Here is a 24,294-nt window from a genome sequence, read left to right on the forward strand (position 1 = left end):
TTTTCCCTTTTGTCCCCGTTGCCTGACCTTGTATTTGGAGGGGAAATGTAATGTCCAGTTGCTGCATTGACCCACAGAAAATGTTTTAAACCCAGCTGTTTCCTGGAAGCTGCTGTTATCAGTCAGGTCAGTGAAATCAGCTGCAAGTGAAGTGGAACTGGAAGACAAAGAACAGCTCATGTAAATTCTCCTTTGCTTGGGGTGATATTAAAAATCCAGATCTGGGGGAGAAGATTCATTGGTGGACCCCAGAACAGGACCATGAGAACTCCTGTTTGTGCAGACTTGCAGAAATAAGAAATCATGATTGCAGTGATGTTGTTTCCACACTTTATTTTTAACTCACTCAGTCACATCCTGAGTGTCCTGTCAGTCACCCCAGTCCCTTGTTGGTGGCACCTTTTTCATTTACCTGAGCACAGGTCAGATTAATTAAGAACACCAGAACTGCCGTAGTTAAATTTGGATTTATTGATATGTTTCTGCCAAGTTGCCTTTAAAAAAAAATATGGTTATTTTTGTACCTCTGTGGGGCTGAAGCTTTGTGTTATGCTCTTTGGTGTAGAATATACTTCTTTATTCTAAATTATTTTTAAAATTCAGTTATAAGTAAGTGTTGTTTAGCTGTAGCTGAATTTCATGGGTTTAATTACTGTAGCATAATTCTGTCATTCTCTAAATGTTACAAACTTCTTTGTACGTGCTTTTATATGAATTTTCTGGCTCAGCTTTAGCACTAAACAGAAACCAAAATGTCAGTTGCAGAAACTCGGCATCCAAATGGGGTAAATTTACCCTGATCTGGACACACCTCTCATCTCATTTCTGTTTTCCCCTTCAGAATTCCATTCCCTGGATGTATCAGTGTGTGCCAGGTGTTGCTCCAGTTGTCACCTCCACTTTAGTCACAGAGTTCTTGCCCATGTGCTCTGATGCCAGGACTGGCCCTGCTGGTTGCACTCAGGACTCCAGTGCTGCTCCCAGGGGATGGCCCCTGGTTTTCCATCAGCAGTCGTTTTTCCAGGTCTTTGCAGAGGTTCTTTATCCATCTGTGAGCTCACTGGTTATTCCAGGAGAGCAGCAGGTAAATGTGGACACTGGTGGACATGGAGCTGGTGGAGCATACAGGAAACACCTTGGAACTGCAGTGTCCATTGTGTCACCTCAGTTGTGTCTGGATATGTGGCTTTCAGCTAACAAAGACCTTTTTTTCTTTCTGGGATCACTTGAAATGAAGTTATTGAGGGATTTGGCTCTCAGCATCAGCACATTTGGGCTGGGTTGTTCCACCCCGTTCCCAGAAGGGGGCAAATGGATGTGACTGTAATTGTGTAACTCACACCATGCCCTGAAACATGACGTGATTCTCGTACAGTATTCTCATAATTATTTTTTTCTATCCCATATGAATAGTTATTAGTCTTAATGCATTTTGAATAACACCTTTGAAATGTGCCTTTGTTTTTTGTAACTATCCAGACCCTGACTCCAGAGATACGTCTGGGCAGATTACTGTGCTGGTGTTTGGGAGCCACTTGTTCAGGATTACTGGAGCAAATTACCTGTATGGGAAAAGAATAAAAGCTCAGCAGTTAATAGCAACTGCAGATCCCATTTTTAGATATTTATTGTGGCCTGTGCTGTTTGGTCTAGAGCTAGGATGATCTTTCTTTGTGTTCCCATCCTTGCCCTTGGGCAGTGAAACATCTTGGGGGAAGTGGGAAACAGCAGGAATTGGGACTGTAGGCAAAGGGATGAACTGTTTATAAGGGAGGGTTTTTAATGGTGACTCTTTTCCCTGTCAGTCATTCTCACAGGGATGAAAAATGCACCTTCAGCTTCTGCTTGACACACTTTACAGTTCTTTCCAAATGTATTCTTTCAAAAGTGATTTTCGTGCTGAATATTTTTTCCTTTTCTGCTTTAATTTCAAAACTTACACCAGAGATTCTGAGCCAGTTTTCTTGTCTCCATGATAGTTTTTCTGATGGAATCCAGTAGCAGGACCTGAGCTGTGCCATGTGCAGTTCCAGGCTATATAAACTCACTTTTCTTTGAGCCATACCTGGTGTGGGGTGCTATGATGGTGCTCTCAGCAGAGAGCAGAGAGGTGTAGAACAAATACTCTCAGACACAATATATTTTTAGCTTGTAGTTCTTTTCTGAAACATGTCAGATTTTATAAATATTTATATGATTAATATATGGTTTTTACTATTTCAATACATTTTTAAAGTGGCGAATATAAACCAGAAAATGCAATGCAATGTTTGATTTTATTTCATTGAAAAATCCTGATGCTGCAGTTCATGAGCTGCAGTTTGGCTGTTACAGTTTTGCATTCAAATTTACATGTTACTATTTAGCTGTAAAATTTCAGTTGTTATTAGAAGGGATCATGCAGCTTAATTTGCATGTGGGAGAAACTTTTTTAGCAAAATAGCCCAGAGTTAACTAAAATCTCATGATCTAATGATGGATTTGTGTGTCAGTCTACATTTGGAATTGCAGCACCCCAGAATGAAATATTTCTTACTCCACAGTGCGTGCTAGAACCAAAAACTTGCATTTCAGTGTGGTTTCAGTATGATTTCACAGCTTTTGTTTTGTGCTGTATTTGTGGTTTTGTAGGCTTCAGACTATTATTTATAGGGGCTTTTTTTTATTTAATTGGGTGGGGATAAATACTAAATAAACAAGAGAATCCTAGTTTACTTGAATTTCTGGTTTGCTTGTGAAAGGACGTTATTAAAATTTCTCTTGATGACAGCACAGTATAAACTTTCTAGCTAATAAGGTGTGTCATGTAGAGGAACATGAACCTTCCTGGGCGTTCTTAACGTCTTGGTGGTGAGCTGAAGAATGTTCTGGTGTCACTCTCAAGGACTTCCTGAGCTCTGAGTAGTCCCAGCTGTCTGTGCTGAAAACCAGGGACAATCTCTCAAATATCATCTGTATTAGTGTTTCACCAGGAAATAATGCTCACTGTGCATTGTGTGATCCTGTTTCTGCTATAAAATCATGTGTGTGTAAAGTTAAGGTTGAAAACATTTGCATCACTGAAGAGTAAGAAAAGGAAGCCAGGGCAAGCAGATTGGAAGAGCCCTGTGGTTACACTTTCAGTGAAGCTGTGCTTATTTTGGGAGGATTCCAGCCAGGAAGATGTTACTTTTAATCTTGCTGCTTTCTTAAATACCCTTACCCATTAATGGGGAGTAGACTGGGATAGTCCAGCAGTGCCTTACTCCTTTTTAAACTGTGGCAACAATGAAAGCAGCATTTGAACAGAAGGAAACAATGCTGATAGGATCCTGAATTTCCTAATGGGAAATTCAGGAGTCTGGTACTGGTGGGTTGGTACAACTGATCTGAATCTGGAATTTGATTTTTTTTTTAATGTCAGAATAAATGAAAAGTAGTGATAAAGAGTGAAAAATGTGCAGAACCAGCCTTAACTTTTTCTGTTTATAAGTTACCTTCAGAATAAAAGGACCATCAAAAAACTGTAAGAAGGAAATAGGGAGTGTTGAAGGTCTCTTAGTGAGGGACTCGGGGCACATTTGAGAGGGGACCTGCCAGGTTATGATATCATGGTATTCCATGACAAAATCATGATGCTTTTTACATTTTCAGACAGGTCACACACAACTCTACCAGTATCCAAAAAGGGCCTGGCTTAGGGACATATTTGTGAACTATTTCTGCTGAATGGTAAATTTTTAGTTTAAATAGAAAACACTGGTTCTCTCAGTTGATGTTTGTTCCCTGTTTTAAAGATATCCCATTGTTGAGTGTATTTTTGGTGAAAAGTTTGTATGAAATGAAGTCTCTGGTGCTGTCAGAGGATTTCAAAGGAATTTGGCCAGTCTCAATAGCAGATGGTACAGCTTTGAAGGAATATTTGTGTACATGTGACTGCTGTGTCTGTGATTTTAAAATTCCCACAGCTTCTGGTGCGAATACCTTGTTGATTTTGTATTGTTAATTTTTTCTTTTTAATTTGGTTAGAATGGATATGTGCTCTGGGGCAGTACCCAGTTGTCTGTTCCTGGTACAGAAAAGGCTTGATCATGTGCTGTTATGGAGAAAAGATTGGATTCCTATGTATTTTTTCTTTTTTATTTGAGAGTAGAGTGGTGCTTACTGATAATTATATATAACTATATATACTTAAAAAAAGCCCTGAAGTCTCCTTTGTATAGAAACACTCTACACACAGTGGACAAAAGGGACATTTTTGCTTGTCCAATCTCACTGTGCCATTCATGGGGGAAAAAAAAAGTGACCCCTGCTTTTCAGTGCATTTTAGAAGGAGGTTTAACTGAGACAAATATATGAATAGTCTTATGGAATGTATTATACAGCTTCTGAAAGTTGTTTACATTCTCTGTTTTTAAGGATTACCTTCTGTGTTTTCATATTCCAGAGTAAGTTGTTTGTTATGGATTTGCTGCAGCCGGGGTTGGAGGAGAGGGACAAGAATCAGGCTGCTGCACTCTGTTGGTTTGTTCTGTAGTGGTGGTTAATTGTGAAGCTTTTGGCAAAACTCCAGGTGCTTTTCATCAGAGATACAGGAAGGAGTGAAAAAAAAAAAAAAAAAAAAAAAGATCTACCTGTCTTAGGTGGACTCTTTAAAAAATCGAGAACACCCAAACCTGAAAGGCTGGTTATGGAGGAATTCCTTCTCTAACACGCAGGTGAACTTTAAAAGTGATGCATGGTCTTGAAAAGAGCCTTTTAAAAAGTTATAATGCCTATGTCACCGTAATAGTTTTCAAATTAGCAAGGAAGCATTATAAATAGTGCAGATTTATTTTTTTTTTCACTAGCCAGCAGGTATGAGCAGGAAGAAATGCAGTGTCTGGAGCCACAGCAGGAAAGGTCCCTCCCCCAGCGCCACTGGGAGATGGAGTAAACACCGAGCAGGGAATAAATGACAGTGAATTGCTTCTGGCTTTTTCACCATGGGGTTTATCTCGGTATTGCACAACTTTAGCCTTAAGGCTGGGCTTTCTTGGGTGATACTTCTTTTCTGACATGCAGTGTTATGAGTTTATAGAATTTTTATACTGCTTTAGAGCAAGTAATTCATTTGCTCAGTAGGATTTCTCCACCAGCCTGTTCCTTCATGTCTTTAGGTGCAGTTTGCTGTTGGTTCAGTCAGAGCAGAGCTCTGTCAGCTGTACACCTGTGTGAAGGTCTCTGGGCTGGCCTTGGGTGTGAGTGGGTAGGAGTGTCCCCAAAACACGGAGTGCTCTGTGTTTCAGAACTGTCCTGGGTCAGATGCTGCTCTGAGTGCAAGCCAGGCAGGGGGCTTTGAGCTTTTAGGGCTGTGTTAGGTAAGAATGTTGGGATGGACTGGCTGGAATCCAGATCTGTCTGCTTCCTGTTGGCCCCTGGCCACAGTCCAGAGCCCACACTGCTGTCAGCACCAGGGCACTGTGCAAGACACAGGGACTGGCAGCCAGAGCCAGTGTCCAGCTCCTAAAGAGCATTAAAGAGCCATGACTGGTATCAAACAGTCTTTGGGGCAACATCCAGCTCAACCAGCACCCCGTTCTCTGAGTCTGAGAGCCAGCCTTGGCATTCCATGCTTTCCACCCTCAGCAGCCAGGCAGACAACAACCTCCTCTGCTGCCCTGCTGTGATTCACCGCTGGAGCAGGTCTGTCCTGTGGGCTGGCTCAGGTAGCTCCATGGAAAAACCACCACGTGACCATATAATTAAAGACTCTTTGAATTCATTACGTGGTGAGAGGCTGGAGGGAGATTGCAGGCAGACAGACACAGCCCTGCAGTCGCAGGGCACAGAGCCCTGCTGGGCTTTGTGCAGGTGCCTCTGCCCTGAGTGTGTGGGCTCAGTGCTGGGGGCCACCGGGAGCTCACAGCAGCTCCAGGGACTTGAGCTTCCCACTCCTCACATCCCCCTGGGCCTGCAGGAGCTGTGCTGCTCTTCCTCCTTCCCTGGCAGATTCCTAATGGGGCCAGCCCTGGGGGCAGCAATGGCAGAGGAGAGGTCACCTGGGGGAGGTTTTTAGGCTCTTGCCCTTGGGGATGTGATGTGGGAGCATCTCACAGGAACACAGAGAACTTCCCACAGCCAAAACAGCAATGCATTTTCTGATCCCCACTGGAGGCTCCATCCTCTCCATGAAAGAGCCCTTTAAGAGCAGATCCTGGAGTCAGCAACTTCTATGGAAAATGAGAACAATTCAAAGATGTTTGGCAGAATTTTAAACAAGTATTTATTTCTGGTAATGGGCCTAACCTGAACGTTCTGGTGTTTGCATCTGTGTTAATCCAGGAAATATTGGTACAGGAGCCCTAACAAAGTTCCAGTTAGGAGCTGCCTCTTTCCAGAGCCTGTGGTGCCATGCAGGAGTGAGTGGCCTCAAACCTGATTTTCTGTACATGGGGGAGCCAGAGTTGTGTTTTTAGGAAACAACACACTGCAAGAATGTCTGCACCAGTTTTTTTCATCCTGAGGCTCACAAAGAGGCTGAACCTTCACTTCTGTACTGAGCTGGTTTTCATTCAAGAAGAATTTGAAGAACAAAATTGCTATCCTTTGTGTTGAATTTCTAAGTTTAAGCTTCATCATTCATTAATTGTAGTATTTGTAGCTGCTCCTGCTGTGACATGGTGCAAAAACACCCTTCAGGAATAGCAAATGTCCATTTTGTAGTACTTTTTCTTATATAATTTTAAAATAGAAGGATTTGCAATATATTTTTAATGGATTGAAACAGCTTCTCTGCCTAAACAGTCCCTATAAAAACATAATGCTTGTCTAAGAAAACATTGACTTAATCTGTTTTCAGTTGCATATTTTAGTTTGAAACTAAATGTAGACAATTCTTGTTTAACCCCAGATCCAGTGAAAATCTGTTTCAAATTAAATAAAGTCGACTTGACTTTTTGCAATTTTCTTGTGGAGCCAAGGCCTAGGGCTAAGGAACAGGTTTTTGTTGTTTGTTTGACTGGTGTATTTGTATATTTTGTATGATAAACATTGCATTAAATAAAAAAAAATACATTTACTGTGTGGAGTTGAAGTGACAAAGGGCTCTGGACAGCACAGCTTATAGTCGAGGTTGGTGTAAAGTATGTTTTTACAGGGATCATTCATTTAAATATATTGAACCTTCCAGTATCCAATGTCTTCCACAAGCTCCTTCACCAGATTTTATTGTCCCTCACCTGCACTGAGCATCTGACTGTGTAAAATCTGTTTAAAAAGCAGAATATCTCTGCAAGCTGTCTCCAGCATGAGGAAAAAAACCAACCCAACCCTGTTGTTTGTAATGCCAGAAGTTATTTCTTTATTTTAAGGCTTGAGCTGCAACGGCAGTGACGCTCTCGGGCATGGCAGGGTGGGGTGAAGCAGGTGCTTATTGATACCTCCAGGCTACAGCTAAAGGTGACTGGGTTTTCTTGAGCATTCACAGACCTGCACAGGTGGATTTTGTTTTAACAACCAGCTGGAGAATGGGCACTATTTATCCTCTAGTTTTGGTGGCACACATTTTGAAAAAAATGGTACGTCTGTGAAAGAAATGGGAACTTGTAAAATTCAAGCTGAACTTTTAAAGTTAAACCTGTAAAGTTAAGGAACAGTTCCCTGTTGCTTCTTCCAACCTCCTACTTTTCAATAAAAGAGACATGTTCAGAATTTCAAAAATCAAAGAGTTTTACCTCCACCCTACCAAACTAAAATAAGTTTCTTCTGGAAGATTTTTTTCCTAAGGTTTTTGGATTTTTAAATCTGTGATTTTTTGGGTAAAGTGATTTTAGGTTAAGATTTGACATGGTGTTTGAGGAACTCTGGGCAAGAAATTAAGTTAAACCTGGAATTTTGGGTAGTGTTTCTTTTGGGGTTTTATAACTCTTAAAAACCAACAAGAAATGTAATGCTGGACCTGCTTTTTTGAACACACACACACACACACACACACACACACACACACACACGTGTCAGGAGCAGTTTTTATTCAGCATTTCCCATTATGGTTCACCAGTTAATACTCAACCAGTGATAGCACAAAACCAGATGCTCCCTAGATCAGTATTTGCTATTTTATTCTTGTGTTTCTAATTAGCAGTGCTGCCCACTTCACCTTGTTTCCCCTGTTAGTCCCACCTCCCAGTGCCCCCTGTTGCTTCCTTCCTTTTCTGTGTCTCCAGACTTTGCAGTCACACAGAGCAGTGCTGTGAGTCCCAGATGTAGGAAAAGGACACAAAAGGTGTGAGAGCTGGAGCTGCCCTGGCCAGCAGCCCCTGGAGCATCACCACTGTCCCTGACCCTGACCAACCATTGGTGGCTGTGCCCAGCATTTCCGACATTAAACTGCACAAATACATTTTTTATTTCACAGAGACAATCCAAATGTGAGGAGGTGCTGCAGGGGCCTCCTTCCCCCCTTTTCCTTCCCCCCTTTTCCTTCCCCCCTTTTCCTTCCCCCTTTTCCTTCCCTGCCCAGAGGTGGGAGTGTTCTCCCAGCTGTTGGAAGGAGCTGCAGTGGTCACTTGCACTGAGGGAAACGTGCTGCAGCTTTGCAAAATTGCCTTTGGCGCCTGCTTGAGTGTTCCTGTAGAACCAGCAAATTCCATTTTTCTCATCAGTTGATGCAGCAATTTTCAAAACAAGCTAGGCAGCATTTTTAAATACTTTCATTGCAGTTTCTTTAGGAACTGGGAAATGTCCAACAATCCATCCATCTCTGCTGTATTGTTGTTCCAGAATGGGAATTGCACTTTCTCACTTGTAGTGTTTATGCTCCCATTAACCAAATCTCACCCATCCCTATATCTACTCCTTGATTTTCTTTAGCAGCTTAAAATGAATTTAAACAGCCTTTTAACACTTCACTTCTTCAGTCATGATATCTATCTTTTTGTTTAAAGCAGCAGTACCCAGTGATGAACAGCACATGGAAGTTTTAATTATTTTGTCATTATATCCACTCAAGGATATCCAGGCACAGATTGCTAATGAAACACAGCTCAGTGATCCCATTTCTTGCTAATGGGATCACCTTGTGCCAAGTATTTTCTAAGGAAAAAAGATGCATTTGATGATACAAGAAAGAAAACCGAGAGAGAAATTGTTTCTTTTATTTTAGAGGCTGTTGTTTCTGCAGACATCAGTCATTTAATAAAGCTGTGCCATTGTGGACACACACATTTAGAGAGCTGGGGAACTACAGCTTGGAAATTCTTTTCAGGCCTGGATTTCTCCTGACTCTCAGCTCCATTCCCAGGCTGACAAGCTGACTGCAGCTTCAGTTAGGGAGGAGTCTCCCAGGGTGAGAACACGGTGACAAACAGAGTGGAATTCATCAACATTAACCCCTGGTGTCTTTCCCGTGGGACACATCCTGAGGTGCTGTCCCAAGGATGTTTTTCCCAATTGTCCAATGAGCTCCTGTCCTGTCCTGGCTGCACTGACACACTTTAAATCCGGGCTGTCTGTACAATAAATTGGCCTTTTTTCCCCAAAGAGCTCCGTGTGTATTGCTGTCCTTTCTCTCTCTTTTTAGTGCAGTAACCACATGCCATCTAGAGAGAGGTGTGCTCAGATTTGCTGTCTGGATATGCAGATACCAAATGAAGGCCCTCTGGGGAGCTCTGCATTCGTATTTCTTGAACTGTGGCAATGTGTTTCTAGAACGGTGTAAAAGAATTATCCTTACAGCTTCTGGAAGCTCTTTTATCTGCAGAAAAATGATACTGGCATATAGTGACTGGACAAGGGGGAATGGATTTAAATCAAAGAGAGTAGGTTTAGGTCAGATATCAGGAAGAAATTGTTCCCTGGGAGGGTGGGCAGGCCCTGGCACAGGGTGCCCAGATCCTGGATCCCTGGCAGTGCCCAAGGCCGGGTTGGACACTGGGGCTTGGAGCACCTGGGACAGTGGAAGGTGTTTCTACCCATGGCAGGGGGGGGTGGCACGAGATGATCCTGAATGCCCTAACTTGCTTCGTGTGGATTGTTTTTGCTGTGGCAGTGGTTCCTGTGATGCTGAGGGCGCTGACGTACGACGAGAAGAGGGGCGCGTGCAGCGTGGGCTCCAACGTGCGCGACGCCGCCTGCTACGTGTGCTGGGCCTTCGCGCGCGCCTACGAGCCCGCCGAGCTCATCCCCTTCATCAGCCACATCTCCAGGTGAGCCGGGCCCTCGGGGATTCACACAGCTCGTTCTTGTGGCTCTTCAACCCGGGGTGTCTGCTAATGTGTGTGCTGAATAGATTAACAAGGGAGGAATGGCATGTGGGGGGGATGGCAGTGATGTAAACATGTCTAAGTATTTCCTTATCGTGTGATGACTTCGTTTCCCTCTGTTCACATATTTTGCAAAGGAAAATCCAAAGAAATTCACAGTAAGGATGAGAGAAATCAGTGCAGGCTTTGGCAGGGTGTCATCTTTTGTCTGCTTGATCCACCTTCTCTGGGGGGAGCTCAGTGACATCAACTCAGGAGTTTAAGGGGAGAAGTTTAAGAGAGAGAAGGTTTGGAGCCTTACTTTAGTAGAGGTAGAAATAACAAACCATTCTAAAATGGAGGAGTTGCCTTATGGAGTAATAAAGGGCTGGAAATATTAGGAGAAAACTTAAGGAAGAGGTTGTTTCTTACTTTTTCAAGTGTGTCTAGTTCCTAACAATCCAAGATTCCTAGCACTTTGTCAGATGAGTATTGTGCAAAGAATAAAGCATATTTTTATTGACCAGCTTACAGCTTGCAAATTGAGCAGGTTAAGTCTAAAAGAGTAAAGTACACCTCAGCTCTCCTTCAGTACAAATCATACTTTTGAAGTGTTCCAATTCAAAGATTATTTTGAATTAAAAAGAAAACCACTTCCAGTTTCTGAAAGGGGTAAGAACCTTATGTGGCAATACTGAATTCTTAGTAACACAGTACTTTTGAATAGTGGAGATTTTGTTGCTAAGAAGATGTTTGAGTTAAAGTTAACAAATACCTGAGAGAATTTTTCCTCTTTTGATACTTTGTGGTTTTATAGAGCAGAGCAGAATCCAGGATCTCACTTAGCAGTGAATGGAAATGCCTGTGTAATTATTTTTCAATCCATGGTTTCTGTTTCAAAAGACTTTCAAAAGTAAAATCTTGAAGAGATTTCCAAATCTGTGCTACTGCAGTGGCAGACTAGAAGTTGCTGCAACTTTTCACTTTTGCAGATACAAACTGGTTTTACCTTTTTTCTTTTGTTTTATTTTCTCCCTCCTCCTTGGCTGTGGGATTGTCTCTTTATTGTTTGGTCTTTTTGTTGGCCACACACTGGCTGACATTTCAAGGTTTCTTAACGGGTGACTTGCACTGCAAACACACAGGTGGCTTCTCACAGTTTCTTGGCACACTTTTAGTGCAACCATTGATAGCAGCAACTCAGGCAGCTTTGTCTCCATCAGAAGGGTTTGATCAGTGGTCATTTTGTATTTTCTCTATCAAAACAATAGAAGTTTGGACTGTACAGTGATCTGTGGTTCTGGATATCTGCTTTAATTTTTAGGGACTTCTTTGCATCTAAATTAATGGCAGAATTATTTCAATCTCATCCAAAAAGCCTACTTGGCCAACATAGGGCTACATGCTGAGCTCAGCAAGTTCCCAAAGAATGTATGACTATTTCTTTCTTTTTTTGAAGAAGAAGTTTTTAAAGTTCTTTGAGACAATCTGTAAATCAATCCATTTTTTTTTCTTTGCCCCAGTGTCCTGGCTGGTCTCTGCTGTTTTTCACCCCTGTACCTTCAGCTTTCAGTGCTGGTCCTTCAGTGCAGGGTCCCCCAGCAGGTCTCTGTCCTGTGTTACTTGCTTCTGGTGTTTTTTGAGATAAAACCTTCCTGTCTAAGAACCTGCTGTCCATCTTCTTAAGGCTCAGCACCATTTTTCTTCCATTTCTTCCATAGTGAGCAGACAAGAAATGCTGGGACATTTTATCCTTGTTTCTCTCATAAGTGTTTCATGGTGTTCTGATGATGTTTCATCTACATTGGCATAGACTGTAAAGGAGAGGAGCCTGGTAAATCCAAGCTGTGCTAGGATGTGATGCCATCCACTGTTGTGGGATAACTTTTGGAAAGGAAATGTGGAGCTCCAGGATAGCCCTGGTTCACTTTGGCATGCTAGCAACAGTGACATTTGCCACAGTAAGTTATTAATGAGATATTATATTTTATTTCGAAGTGTCATATTGAATTCACTTCTAGCTGAGCTCATGGTAAATTATATGTAGGATGAAATTGTTAACTGAGGGTACCTGAAGATGTATTTGAGTGCAATCTTGTATTCTAGTTTTTCATCTAACCAGCAGTGGTGGTAGCAGTGGAGGCACACTGTCACCCCTGACCAGAGTGGTAACAAATGGCTCTGGCAGGGTGGGAACAGCTCTGCAGAGTTCCATTCATGTTCTCACTGCCAGCACATCTTTAGTCTTGGTATGGCCAAGTCTGAAGTCCTGAAGTCTGGTTCAAATCTGGTAATTTTTCTAGATTTGGTCAACAGTTTAATGAAAATCAAACCTGTGCTTCCATCTCCTAGCTGAAAAACTTTAAAGATTTGAGGTCAGGCAAAACTTGTTGCTTGTAGAAACTTAAGAAAGTTTCTTTGAGTGTTCAAGCCTTCCCTTTATCAGAATTCTGATCTGTTCTGTTTATCAGAACTTTTCCTCTGCTCATGATGCTTCGAGCAATATATTTCATATTTCATTTCCTCCTTTCCCCCTGCCATACTGCAGTGCTGGTCTCCATAGGTTGATGCAGGTTTACTCTTGTGATTTTTCAGGGTTTGTGGTATTTAGTTTTATGGTCACAAAGCTGTTGGTGGGACCTCTGGAACAGGTATTTATACCAGGAAGTTGTGTTTCTGAAGAAGTTTGTGTCCTTCACCTTCCAGCCTCTTCTGGAAACAAATTATTTTCTTTTTAGGGAAGTATCAAATGACAATACTTGAGATCTCTCTGCCTGTGGTAGTAAAACCAATGAGTGCTGTGGCAGTGCCACAGTGACAACTTCAGATGTTGGGAATAAATTGGTGGGATGGAGAGAAACAGGGGGTGGAAGCTGAAAATTGCTAATGAACAGCTGTAAGGTGGTTTGTAATATCTTAGTTTTCCAACAAAGCTGCAAAGTATTTTAGAAAGTATTAATGCAATACAAGGCTTTACTTAAAAATCTTTGTTGTTATAGTGGCCATTCCTTTTCTAAATCAGCTCTCAAAGGTAGAATTGCCACTCCAAAGAGAAATGGTGAAAAAAAAATTCAAATAAAGTATGACACACAGTTTCACCTATTGTGTCAGCAAGCTGATAATTACACACGGCTTTTTTTTAAATCTAGCCTTAGGTGTGTCACTGTTTTACTTAAAGAAGAGTCATACTTCTAGCCACAAGCAAATTGTTGCTACCCTTGAAAAATGCAGCACTCAGCATCTTGAAACAAAGTGCATAATGTCCATTGTGAGCTGAATTACACAGCAAAAACATCTGCCTGGATAGAAATACACACTATGAGAGAAAAATAGTAAACACCTTCCAAAAGTGTGATGAGTGATTGCAGTCCTGAACTGCTGCCTTTGCTTCGTGCTGGGAATTGCACAAGGTTTATCCTGCACTCAGTGTGCAGCTGCTGGAAGCACATGGGGCCCACTCAGGTACCAAAATGCATAAACTGGTCCTGCCCTACGTGCCCTTAACAGCAGTTACAGATTAAAGCAGAGGGTCATTTGCAGGGGATCCTTTTTTTCATTTCTTGTATCATTATGTAATTGAAAGACATTGTGTTTTCAGCAGTCAAGAAACATAAATATTTCACTTTGGACCAGTGAAAAATCACTTTAAACTGCATGAAGTCAGATTTTTTTTTTTAGTAGAATTTTTGACCGTGCTTTAAAATAAATCCTTCTCTCCATATTCAGTGTCAGCTGATTCTTCCCTGTTTATGTTTTAATGAATGTTCTGTTCAGTGATGAAATTGGCAGAATATTGAAGTTGCAAACTTAGATTGCTGTAGTTCATAGCTCAGTCCTTCTCCTTCCTGACATTACCACTCTTTAAAAAAAAAGAAATATAAGAAAGAAAAAAGATAGAGAAGACTTATTGGAAATACATGCCCAAGAGTACTTGGACTAGCACTTGCTTTTATGTTTCAATGTCAGGTTTTTTTCCCAATCCATATTTTAACAAGATACACTTGCTCACATCTGCTTAATGGTTTGTTAAAGTCTAGTAAAACTGGTTTCTAAAATCTTGCCTCATCTATTCAAACTACAGGACCACAAAAAGAAAAATTCTTGGCAGTGTAGATGAAACTTCACTTCTTTTGCAGGACAGTGTTGCTCTTTTTTGAGATGCACACACTGAAGTTGCTGTTCAAGCATATCATTATAAAAGCACTACTTGACTGAGCTTTGTTTCTCTCCCAGTCTCTACATGCAGCCTCTCTTTTTAAGCTTACCTATGAGGAAAGTGAAACAGAATTTAATGACTTGGAAATGCAGGTAATTTGATTCCTGCCCCCTTGGGTGTGGAAGTTGCTGTCTGTGAAGTGGCAGGTGCACAGCAAGGAGCTGAACTGTTTTGTTTAAAACCTAAACAAAAAATAAAAAGGAAAACATACTTGCACTCTGTAATGCAATTAGAGTGATTAAATGGTTGCTGGCTATCTGAACTGTGTGGAGCTGTGAGGGTGCAGGTTCCTTTGCCTTTTGTGCCTGGTGTGGGGGGCTCAGGAGCTGGGATCTGTTGGGATTTGGGATCTGCTGGGAGCTAGGATCTGTTGGGTGCTGGGATTGGTTGGGATTTGGGATCTGTTGGGATTTGGGATCTGCTGGGATCTGGGATGTGTTGGGCTCTGGGATCTGATGGGAGCTGGTCTCTGTTGAGATTTGGGATGTGTTGGGAGCTGGGCTCTGTTGGGATCTGGGATGTGTTGGGCTCTGGGATCTGCGGGGAGCTGGGCTCTGTTGGGATCTGGGATGTGTTGGGCTCTGGGCTCTGTTGGGATCTGGGATGTGTTGGGCTCTGGGATCTGCTGGGAGCTGGGCTCTGTTGGGATTTGGGATGTGCTGGGAGCTGGGCTCTGTTGGGATGTGCTGGGAGCTGGGCTCTGTTGGGATCTGGGATGTGCTGGGAGCTGGGCTCTGTCTCCGTGCAGCAGAGCACGGGCTCAGCTGTGGGTGCAGGGCACGAGGGCGGGCAGCCGTGCCTTCCCTGGGGTGCTGCCTGGCTTAGGGAGGGGGGAACAGGCAGGTGTGGCTCAGGATGGATGATGGAGCTCGCTCCAGGGCAGGATTGTCCTGCAGAACTGGGGAAATCTGAAGGATTGCTTTGAGCTATGTCTTGTACTGTGATGAAATATGGAGAGCAGCTTTCTGCTGTTATGTACCTGCAGAGGAAAGCTGGAGCTGAAGGCACCTGGCTCCAGTGACCTCCTGCAGGGGTATCACAGACCCTTGTTCCTTTTTCCTTCTTCTTTTTGCAGGATTTGTAACTCCTGTTCTAAGCATTTTTCTCATTGCTTTTTTCCACATGTGTATTTCTTACACTTTCACCATTTACTTCAGATTTTTGGGTTGGAATAACCCACAGAGCAGCACAGGAGGGTGGGTGGCCAGCAGGACGTGTGAGCTGGGTTAGAGGGACTGCAAAAGTAGGCAGTGTGGAAATGGGGGTGGTCACAGCCTTTCTCCTTCTCCTTAGACCTTCTCCTAGATAAACAGGAGGAATTAAATCTGAGTCAACTGCTCCAGGGTGGCTGGAAGAGGCCCTTGTGCTTGCTCCTTCCCCTGTGTGGCTCCTGCAGTGGTGTAACACAGCTCCATGGGATAAAGTGAACAGGGGAACTGCTGTGGTCTTAAAAATTAAAAAGAACCCTGAGTCTAGATGTGTTTTCATCACCCAGCTCGCTGTGTAGCCCTCCCAGGTGGGCAGTGGCATGACTGGAGAGGTGCAGAAGAGTTTGCAGCAGCAGTGCTCAGCAGACCCGAGTCTGACTGGGCTCACCTCCTTTTCTTAACTTCCTTGGATTGTTCAAACCCACTTGGCTTGTGGTGGTTATTGTGCCTTTCCCTTTCCTAATGTACAGCAGGGAGGAAAGTTTGCTGTCCTATTACCACTTCATCGTTTTAGGGCTCAGGAAGGAAATTTTGGTTTTGTACCAAACAGGCAAGAGGTTTGAGAGTCTATTTTTCTCCTCCCACAGCTTCAGGGTGGCACACTGGAATTGGTGGTAGCAGATTCCCAGGGGATAGCAGTAGGATCAGCTTCTTGCTGCTTGTGGTTAGTGGAGACTGGAAGTGCCTGCTACAGGTGGTAAAGAGTTCAGGTTTATTGCCTGGTATACCTGGTGCTTGTAAGTTGAGGGCAACTGGTGTTTGTGCTTATTTCTGTGTTTTGATATCTGTCACCTGGCCCTCCTCTGCTCCCTGGTTCTTCCCATCTTGTCAGGGGAAGGATTGAGATCCACATGGGCTGGGAGTGCCCACTGACATACTTGAGTCCTTCTGACTTTCCCTGAAGCCAGTTAGGTGAGTCCTCGGGGGAGTGAGGAAAAGATAATGAGGAAAGGGAGAATTATTAGTTCACTGGTAAAATTGCAACTTACTTTTTAAAGTCTGTTTGTGTTTATTGTGCACTTAACTGCTGTCGTGCATGCAGGCTCCATATCCCTCAAGGAGCCAGGAAAGGGGTTCCATAGGAGCCAGGAAAGGGGTCCCATAGGAGCCAGGAAAGGGGTCCCATAGGAGCCAGGAAAGGGGTTCCATAGGAGCCAGGGAAGGTGTTCCATAGCGATTGGAGGTGCAGAGGAGCCAGGGAAGGTGTTCCATACAAGCCAAGGAAGGTGTTCCATAGGGACTGGAGGTGCAAAGCCATCCTCTGCTCTGCCTGGCAGCAGGCAGGTGTGGTGCACTTGAGGCAAGTCAAGACATGATCCTTTGAGTAGCTTAAAAAAATATCCCACTTGGTTTGACATAAACAGTTTCTTTATGTTAGGAAATCCTGGTGCAGTATCACATAAACTCCCACGACAAAGCAGACAGGTGAAGACACCTTAGAGGTGTTCCACCCTCTAAGCCCCGCCTTGTGGAGGATGTGACTGTGCTTCCAAGTGAGAATTAGCCTGAAAAGAGTATTTGTGGAGTTTGATAAGTTGGAATACTTCATTAAGAGGATTAACATGAAACAGTGACTGCAGTAGGATTTAGGAATATAATGGGGCAATGATAGAATTCCTGGGGTTTTTTTGTTTTTTTCACCCAGTGTTTGGTTGCAGCACTGAGTGACTCGGGTGGCAGCACAGACAAGGTGTTGCTTTGCTGGCTTTACTTACACAGCTTTGTCTTAAGGTAACAAAAGAGTTAAAAAAAATGGAAAAGTACAGTGTGATTATAAGATGAGCTCTTGTTTGATGCAGTGAGGGCAGCACTCAGGATTCTGAGCTTCTTGGTGTGGTGAAGGGTTTTTTGTCGTTGGATTTTTTTTTCCTCTCCAGAAAAGACCGATATTGAAATACTGCATAACTGACAAATTACTGTTCTAGCTTCTAGTCTGTATAACCAGAAATGTCAGGCAGAAATTTGCTTCTTTTTGGTTTCAAGGATCATTTTCCTCCAATTCCTTTAGTCTTGAAAGTTCTATAATTAAAACATTTATGGGAGCTAGTCATATCATTAAAACTATATACTTCTTAAGTGTCCTTTAAAAATAATTTTTAAGTCTCTCTGTGTGCCAGAGAATTAGCAAGCATGGTATGAAGAGTGTATCTGACCCAGCAGTTTTAAAAGTGATTCTTGTGTGCTGCTTCCTGATGGAATGCTTCCTGAACATTTGCTCTTCCAGGCTCTGTTTGGATGATCTCCTCTTTCCTCTTGTCTTCTTGGCAGAGAGAGGTATTGCTCCTGCAGGTAGCAATAAGAAAGCATTGACTGTCTTTAGAACACTTTATTGGGGTTTGTTTTCATTTCATTCTGGTTTTCTGTCTCTTCCCTAATGGAGATAAACTGAAATTACAGATGCCAAGCTGACTGTGCATTTCAGAGAATTGGAACAACACAGTATTCATCACTGTAGGGAACTGATAGCCACTACCCAGGGAAGTTTGATATTATCAGTGTAATTAATATCCTTATGCTGAAGCAAAGCTATCTTGAATTTACTTTTCAGCCAGTATTTATTTCCGGTTTTGCCTGGAGTCAATAAATCATGTAATGAAGAGTTTCAGGCTTTGAAAGGAATAATTTTCTGCTTAAATGATTCTCCTGAAGTGATGTTTATTTGTTGCTGAAGTTAATTGAATGCTGGAGGTGGATTTCTGAAGCTGCAGACTGCATGTCCTGGGATATATTGTCTCTCCTGTGTTGTGTGGCACATCTTTGAACAGCAGTTCTTTTGAGGCAGAAGAATTACCCCGTGCAGGGTCACCAGATTTCATGCATGAAGAAATTGTTTCGTATAATCATCCTTCTGTCTCTACTGGTCACCCTAAAAAGAACTGCTTTGCAGTTCATCTTGCAGGTTACTTTTTATCAGGATTTACATATTGTTGGATTTTTGTGCCTTACAGGATGTGACTGTTCTTGTGGAGAAAACACAAAGTGAAGCAATGGAAACCTGCAGTTGTGTTTAAGCCTTACACAAGACTTGCTGTACATTTGGCTATTGAGAAACTGTATTTCCAAGTTTTCATTTAAAATTGCACTGAATCTCACATTAGACATGGTTATGTCCAGGTTTTAAACTCCTGCTCTGTTTAAGACAGAAAACCTTTCTGTGTTTGTGTATTCCATAAATTCCTTTGATGCAGTGGGGTGGCCATTGTGCTGTGGGAAATCCACAGCAAACTAGAGAAACAAAGTACAAGGTTACTTCAACTCAGATTTTAGTTCAGGCTTGTATTTCTAAATAATAAGCTCCTTAGAGGACATGCTGCCTGTTCTGCTTAGAAGGCTAAATGTTGAAATGATGGCATTGCACATTCCTTTTCATGTATTTGGTACTAATGCTCAATGTTTTATTTCCTCAGTGCATTGGTTATTGCTGCAGTATTTGATCGTGATGTTAATTGCAGAAGAGCTGCTTCTGTAAGTTACCACATTCCAGCTTCCATGCCTTTGTTATTTTTTGGTTTTATTTAATGATTTGTAGACTTAACTATGTAGAACTACAGTAGAGAAGCAAAATATTATGATAGGAGCAAAAAAAGTGTTTTTTTAAATGCTTAAAAGTATCATATGAATTTAGATGTTAAATTATATAATCTACAGATGCACTTCTTGATTTAGGGCCTCAGTTAACAGTTTGCTGTAATGTTGTCATGATGATGAACATGAAGTATCTAAAAAAGAATTATTTAGCATTTTTTAGTCACAAGATCACAGACAAAAGGGTCCTACATAATACACAGCTATTGGCTCTCTTGTAAGTCTCTAAGCTGGAGAGTTTTGTGAGGTTACACTTTCCTGATTGTGCATCAGCTGTTACTCTTTAAGTTGAAAATTCAAATAATCTCTCTCCTTCAAACATATTTTTAGTTGTTATATAAAACTCTTTCCATAGAACTGGGAATTTTTAAGAGTGACAAATCCATTAGTCAGATACTGTTAGGCAGTGAACAGAACTGACACTAAAGTATATTCTGTGGAAACTTTTTCTAGAAAATGTTTATGCTGTTGAGAGTTGAGTGTGTTCTTAAGAGAATAGAAATGACAGAAAATTACAGATTTCTATAGTTACAGAATTTGAGAAGAAAAATGAACATCTTATCTATGAGAATTTAAGTCTGTGTGCTGTAGATATTGAACTTGCTTTCTTTAAAAAAAAAAAAATTGTATCTTTTAACAGATAAACCAAATTATCTTATGCAAATGTAAAAAACTCCACCCTATAACTGTGTGAGCTCAAACCAGGACCAAAGAGTGTCTGCCAAAGAACCAGATGTCTCTGTTCCTGACAAGAAATGTCACTGTGAATGTGTTAGAATAAAATAAAATTTTAAAGAAGACAGTCTTTGCAATATGCACATTACCGGGTCTGTCTGACGTTTTTGACTGCAATTTTGGAAGCTGATGTGTTTGTAACATCAGCAGGGTATCTCAGGGATACCTGCATAGCATCCTTCCTTTTTGTAGCCACACCTCTGCTGGTGTTGAAGCTGCTGAATGAAGCTGCAGCCTAATTGCTGGGGAAGTGAGTCAGTGCTTGAGCAACCCCAGCGGGGCTCCTGGGTCTGAAAGTGCTCAGACCTGAGCAGGCCAAATGCTGCAGCTTGCTGAGCAGTGCTAGAGCCCTTCCCATGCTGGGCAGCTAATGAGTATCAGCACTGCTGCTTCCCCCACACTTCAACTCCTACGGTTTTGAAACTGTAGAATTTGTTATTCTTGGCTAATTTAAGTCCCTTTATTCAAATAAATTCCTTAGAGGAATTTCTTTTCTTGAGAGATGAACAAAACATTAGGGAGCATAGGAAAGTGAATTATTTGTGTGTTCCCTAGGAATTGTCCTCAGAATCAGGGTTTGTATAGACACCAAGGAGAAATCTTTAGAACACAATTGCTGCTACAAATGTGCTGCTTACCTGTGGTGGCTTGATTCAATTGTCCTGTGTGATCATCAGTGTGTTTCTACACTTAAACTGATTGTTTGACCATGAGCTGTGTGCTGGACCAGCCAGACAAAAGCTGAGATCTTAGTGCAGCCTCAGTATCTGTATTTCTAATTCCAAAACCCAGCACATTTCTCCTCACTTTCCTCTTCTGCTGTAGCCCAGGCCCTGAGCTGTCTGCAAGTGAGCTGCCTCCAGTCTCATTCGTTGTTTCACTAGTACTTTCTAATTTGGAGCCAGTCAAAATTTGGAATAGCTGTTTGATAGACATTTATGAAATAACTGAAGCCTTTTCTCTTACTTTAGAAAGGCAAAGAAACATTTTGTGTTTACCAGCCATTATTACAATTTTGAAGAAAAATACCTGGGAGTGCTAAATATTTCCAATCATTACTACAGTTAAACACATATTTAAATAAACAACAGGTTTTACTAGAGTTTCCATCTCTTACAATATGCAATATATTATAATGCAGAGCACAAATAAAATGGTGAATAGAGACATTTTGAACCCTGAGGTTAGAGAGAATAGAACAAGACTCTGCTTTTGAAGCTCCAGAAGCATTCTGGGCTGGCTTGTGCAACTCTTTCATGAATAATCAGTATAAGGGATAATCAGATGAATAAGTGATGTTGAATTGGACTCTATTCAGCTCTGATATCTCAAAGAGAGGGTTTTTTGGTTTTTTTTCTCTTCTTGTTTGTCTGATAGTGCTTAAAGTACCTAGTTTTAAACTAAATATTTTTGGAGACTGTTGTAATATTTTTTTTCAGTTTTTGTGGGAGTGTTCAGGTTACCAGACTAGCTGGTCACCTTGGTTCTGATCTCACAGAATCTTTAGATTAGTATATTTTATCTAGTTTTTCCACCTCCAGAAGGGGATTGTAGAAAAACTGAGAAATTTCTCTCACAAAACACTTGATGTATTTGGAATCTCTTAGGAATTTGGCATCTCTTAGGAATTTCAGGGCTTTACAGATTTTGTATCATTTAGGGGCTTGACTGAGCAGCACATTTTTAAATGACATTGTAATGAAGTGGTTAAACTATGAAATCCCTTGGATATGATAGAAAATGTCATCCTCACTGAAATGTGCCTGTGCTGAGTAAAAAAGGGTCTTAGTATCATAAAATACAGAATCATCTAAGTGGGAAAAGACCTTTAAGATCATCAAGTCCAACTGTTAACCCAGCAGTGCCCAGTGTGCCACTAACCCCATTAAATTGGGATTCTGGATACACCAGAGCTACCAGAGAATACACTCTGCATCCCAAACATGCCTTTTTTATGGAATGGGCTAAAAGATGATCTCCTAATTGCCTCCTTTTCACCAAGGGGGAGCTCAGAGCTGCACAAATAACTGCTACAGGTTAATGAGGTCTGCTTGATCTCCAGAGGGTGCATAGCATCAAATACAGCCTATGCCTGCAGTAATGCATGGAGGGGGGCAAAAAACAGGACATAGAGCTGGAAGTAGGAAGAAAGGAATTCTGCAGTGTGACAGGCACTGCTGTCCTGGCTTGGGAGCGAGGAGAGGAGGGGAAAGGCCCGAGGAGAGAAGGGGAAAGGCCCGAGGAGAGGAAGGGAAAGGCTGGTGTCAGCAGCTGGGCTGTGCAGCATCCAGCAAGGAGCAGCCCCAGGGCACCGCTGCAGCCCCAGCTCCTGCTCCATCCCGGCTGGATGTGCTGCCCGGGGGCACTGCTGGCACTGCTGGCAGCGAGGGGCTCCCAGGCTGTGCTCCTTGCCCTGCAGTGCCCGGAGCTGCCCGGGCAGGTCTGCAGGAGGAGCCTGAGCTGGCGGCAGCACCGGGAGCGCTCCGGGACGCTCCGGCTCCATCCCGGCTGGCACAGCCCTTGCTCCACCTGCACTGTGTGATCCTCGGGGAGCCAGCTGAACCTGTTGTTGTCACAGGTGGATTACCACAGGCTGCTGGACTTGTGGAGGAAATACAGAAGCTCTGGCTGTCCAAATTCTTGTGGCATTTCAGTAAACGTTAGGAACCTCCCCACTGTCCGTGAAATATCAGCTAACACGTGTTGTCCATCACTGGAAAGCTGTGTGTGCAGAGAGAGCAGCAGCTCCATGGAGAAGTGTCCAGATAATGAGATCTCCCTTCTCTTAAGAGTTAAAATTTACAGCAGCTTCTATTAGTTCTTAGGATTTTATGGCCCTTAAAGGGATAAAAAAAAAAAAAATGGGCTTTTTTGCGAGAGAGAGAAAATTCAAGTAGGGAATCAAGTAGGTTATATGCACACAAGTAGACAGATTAACTATATGGTTGTTTTCATTGCATCTTTGCAAGATTTTGAGTTTATTTAGTGCAAAATACAAGAGAGATACATTAATTTTGTCTTCCAATTGTATAAGCCCGCTGTTTCAGTGTGCTTTCAGACACATACTCTACAGATTAAGTATTGCAGCCTCAATGGTTTTTGCCCAGAGTTTTCACTGACAAAGAATTAAACTTTGCCCACTCTTAGCAAATGGTGCTGAAGTCAGACAAGAGTGAGTTACCTCAGTTGCTGTTGTCTACAGGCACTGACTTTCCATCCAGGGCCAAGCCTCATGTCACTACTCCCAAGCACTTGTGTGGGTGTGACGAGTTTAATAAACTGCATTCTCAAACTGCTGCTGGGCAACACAGGGCTCCAGGAACAGCACAACGTGGAGATGCACAAACAGAAAAGCCCTGTGGGCTTGTTCTACTGACAAAGTTTACTTTATTTAAAACAGAAAAGCCATGGGTCATTTATATTGTTGTGTGTTTTGAATTCATCATCTGGTGTTTATCAAAAAGCAAACCTGACTCGTTTTGGTGTGTTTGTTCTCTGTTCCTCAGGCTGCCTTCCAGGAGAATGTTGGGAGACAGGTATGGTGACTTCCCTGCATCTTCATTCATTTGTGCCTTGCAGGTTACTGTAAGCATGGAGTGCTTAAAATCAAAATTAAACACCATGGCTTTGGAAAAATTAAGTGAAAGAATGTCACAAAATAATTGTTTTCATTACGAGCAGCAAGTTCTTGTGGAATATTTTTCCGAGGTGTGAGTTTATCTGTGAATATTCCAGTTTGGGAAGAAAATGAGCTTACTGGTAATTTCCAGTCCTTCAGAAAAGCAAAACCAGCATTTGAGCTGGTCATTGTATACTCTGGAAGCTACAGTGCTTTTAAAGAAGGAAAAGTGCAGGTTTTTGGTTTTGTCTTTTGTTTCATTGGTCTTCTAGTTTTCAATAGAAGCAGAGCAACTGAAGTGGGCTGTGCAATCATTGCTGTAGTTGGTGGTTCCACAGTCAACAAGGCTCAAGAGTCTTCAACTCAGTTTTTGGGCTTGTCTCTTGTACCATCTAGATATTTTGAGAAATCTGGTACTTGTGGAGGTACCCAAATCCTTTGGTAAAAAGTATTGTGGTAGGTTCCTATGTAACTAAGCAACATTTAAGTAGTTAAAATCCTCAAGGTAACTTTGATTGTCAAACTTAGAGGAGAAGCAAATAGGGTAAAGCCTTGGATTTACTTGCATTTCTCACCAGGAGTTAATAAAGCTGAAAATACAACTAAGAGAGAGAGAAAGTGTGGGAAGGAATGGTTCAGTCAGTGTATTCCTGTGAACAGAGCAGGGCATGTGAGCATGATTAAAGCAGTTTTGTTACCAATAAGCTGCTCTTCAAGGGATCTTTGTTAAAA

At 42.1% G+C, this 24,294-nt stretch overlaps 1 protein-coding gene across 1 annotated transcript in view; it reads left to right on the forward strand.

The window, feature by feature from the left end:
- The window catches only part of TBCD (tubulin folding cofactor D), a 115,002-nt gene that overhangs the window by 37,987 nt on the left and 52,721 nt on the right, over positions 1–24,294 (forward strand). The window contains exons 15-17 of the mRNA XM_014885041.2: positions 10,007–10,163; positions 19,031–19,088; positions 23,450–23,479. Coding sequence (XP_014740527.2) covers positions 10,007–10,163; positions 19,031–19,088; positions 23,450–23,479 — 245 coding nt within the window. The remainder of the gene's footprint in view (positions 1–10,006; positions 10,164–19,030; positions 19,089–23,449; positions 23,480–24,294) is intronic.

The sequence above is a fragment of the Sturnus vulgaris genome, chromosome 20 (assembly GCF_052056855.1).
Source record: "Sturnus vulgaris isolate bStuVul1 chromosome 20, bStuVul1.hap1, whole genome shotgun sequence".
Classification (NCBI taxonomy): Eukaryota; Metazoa; Chordata; class Aves; order Passeriformes; family Sturnidae; genus Sturnus; species Sturnus vulgaris.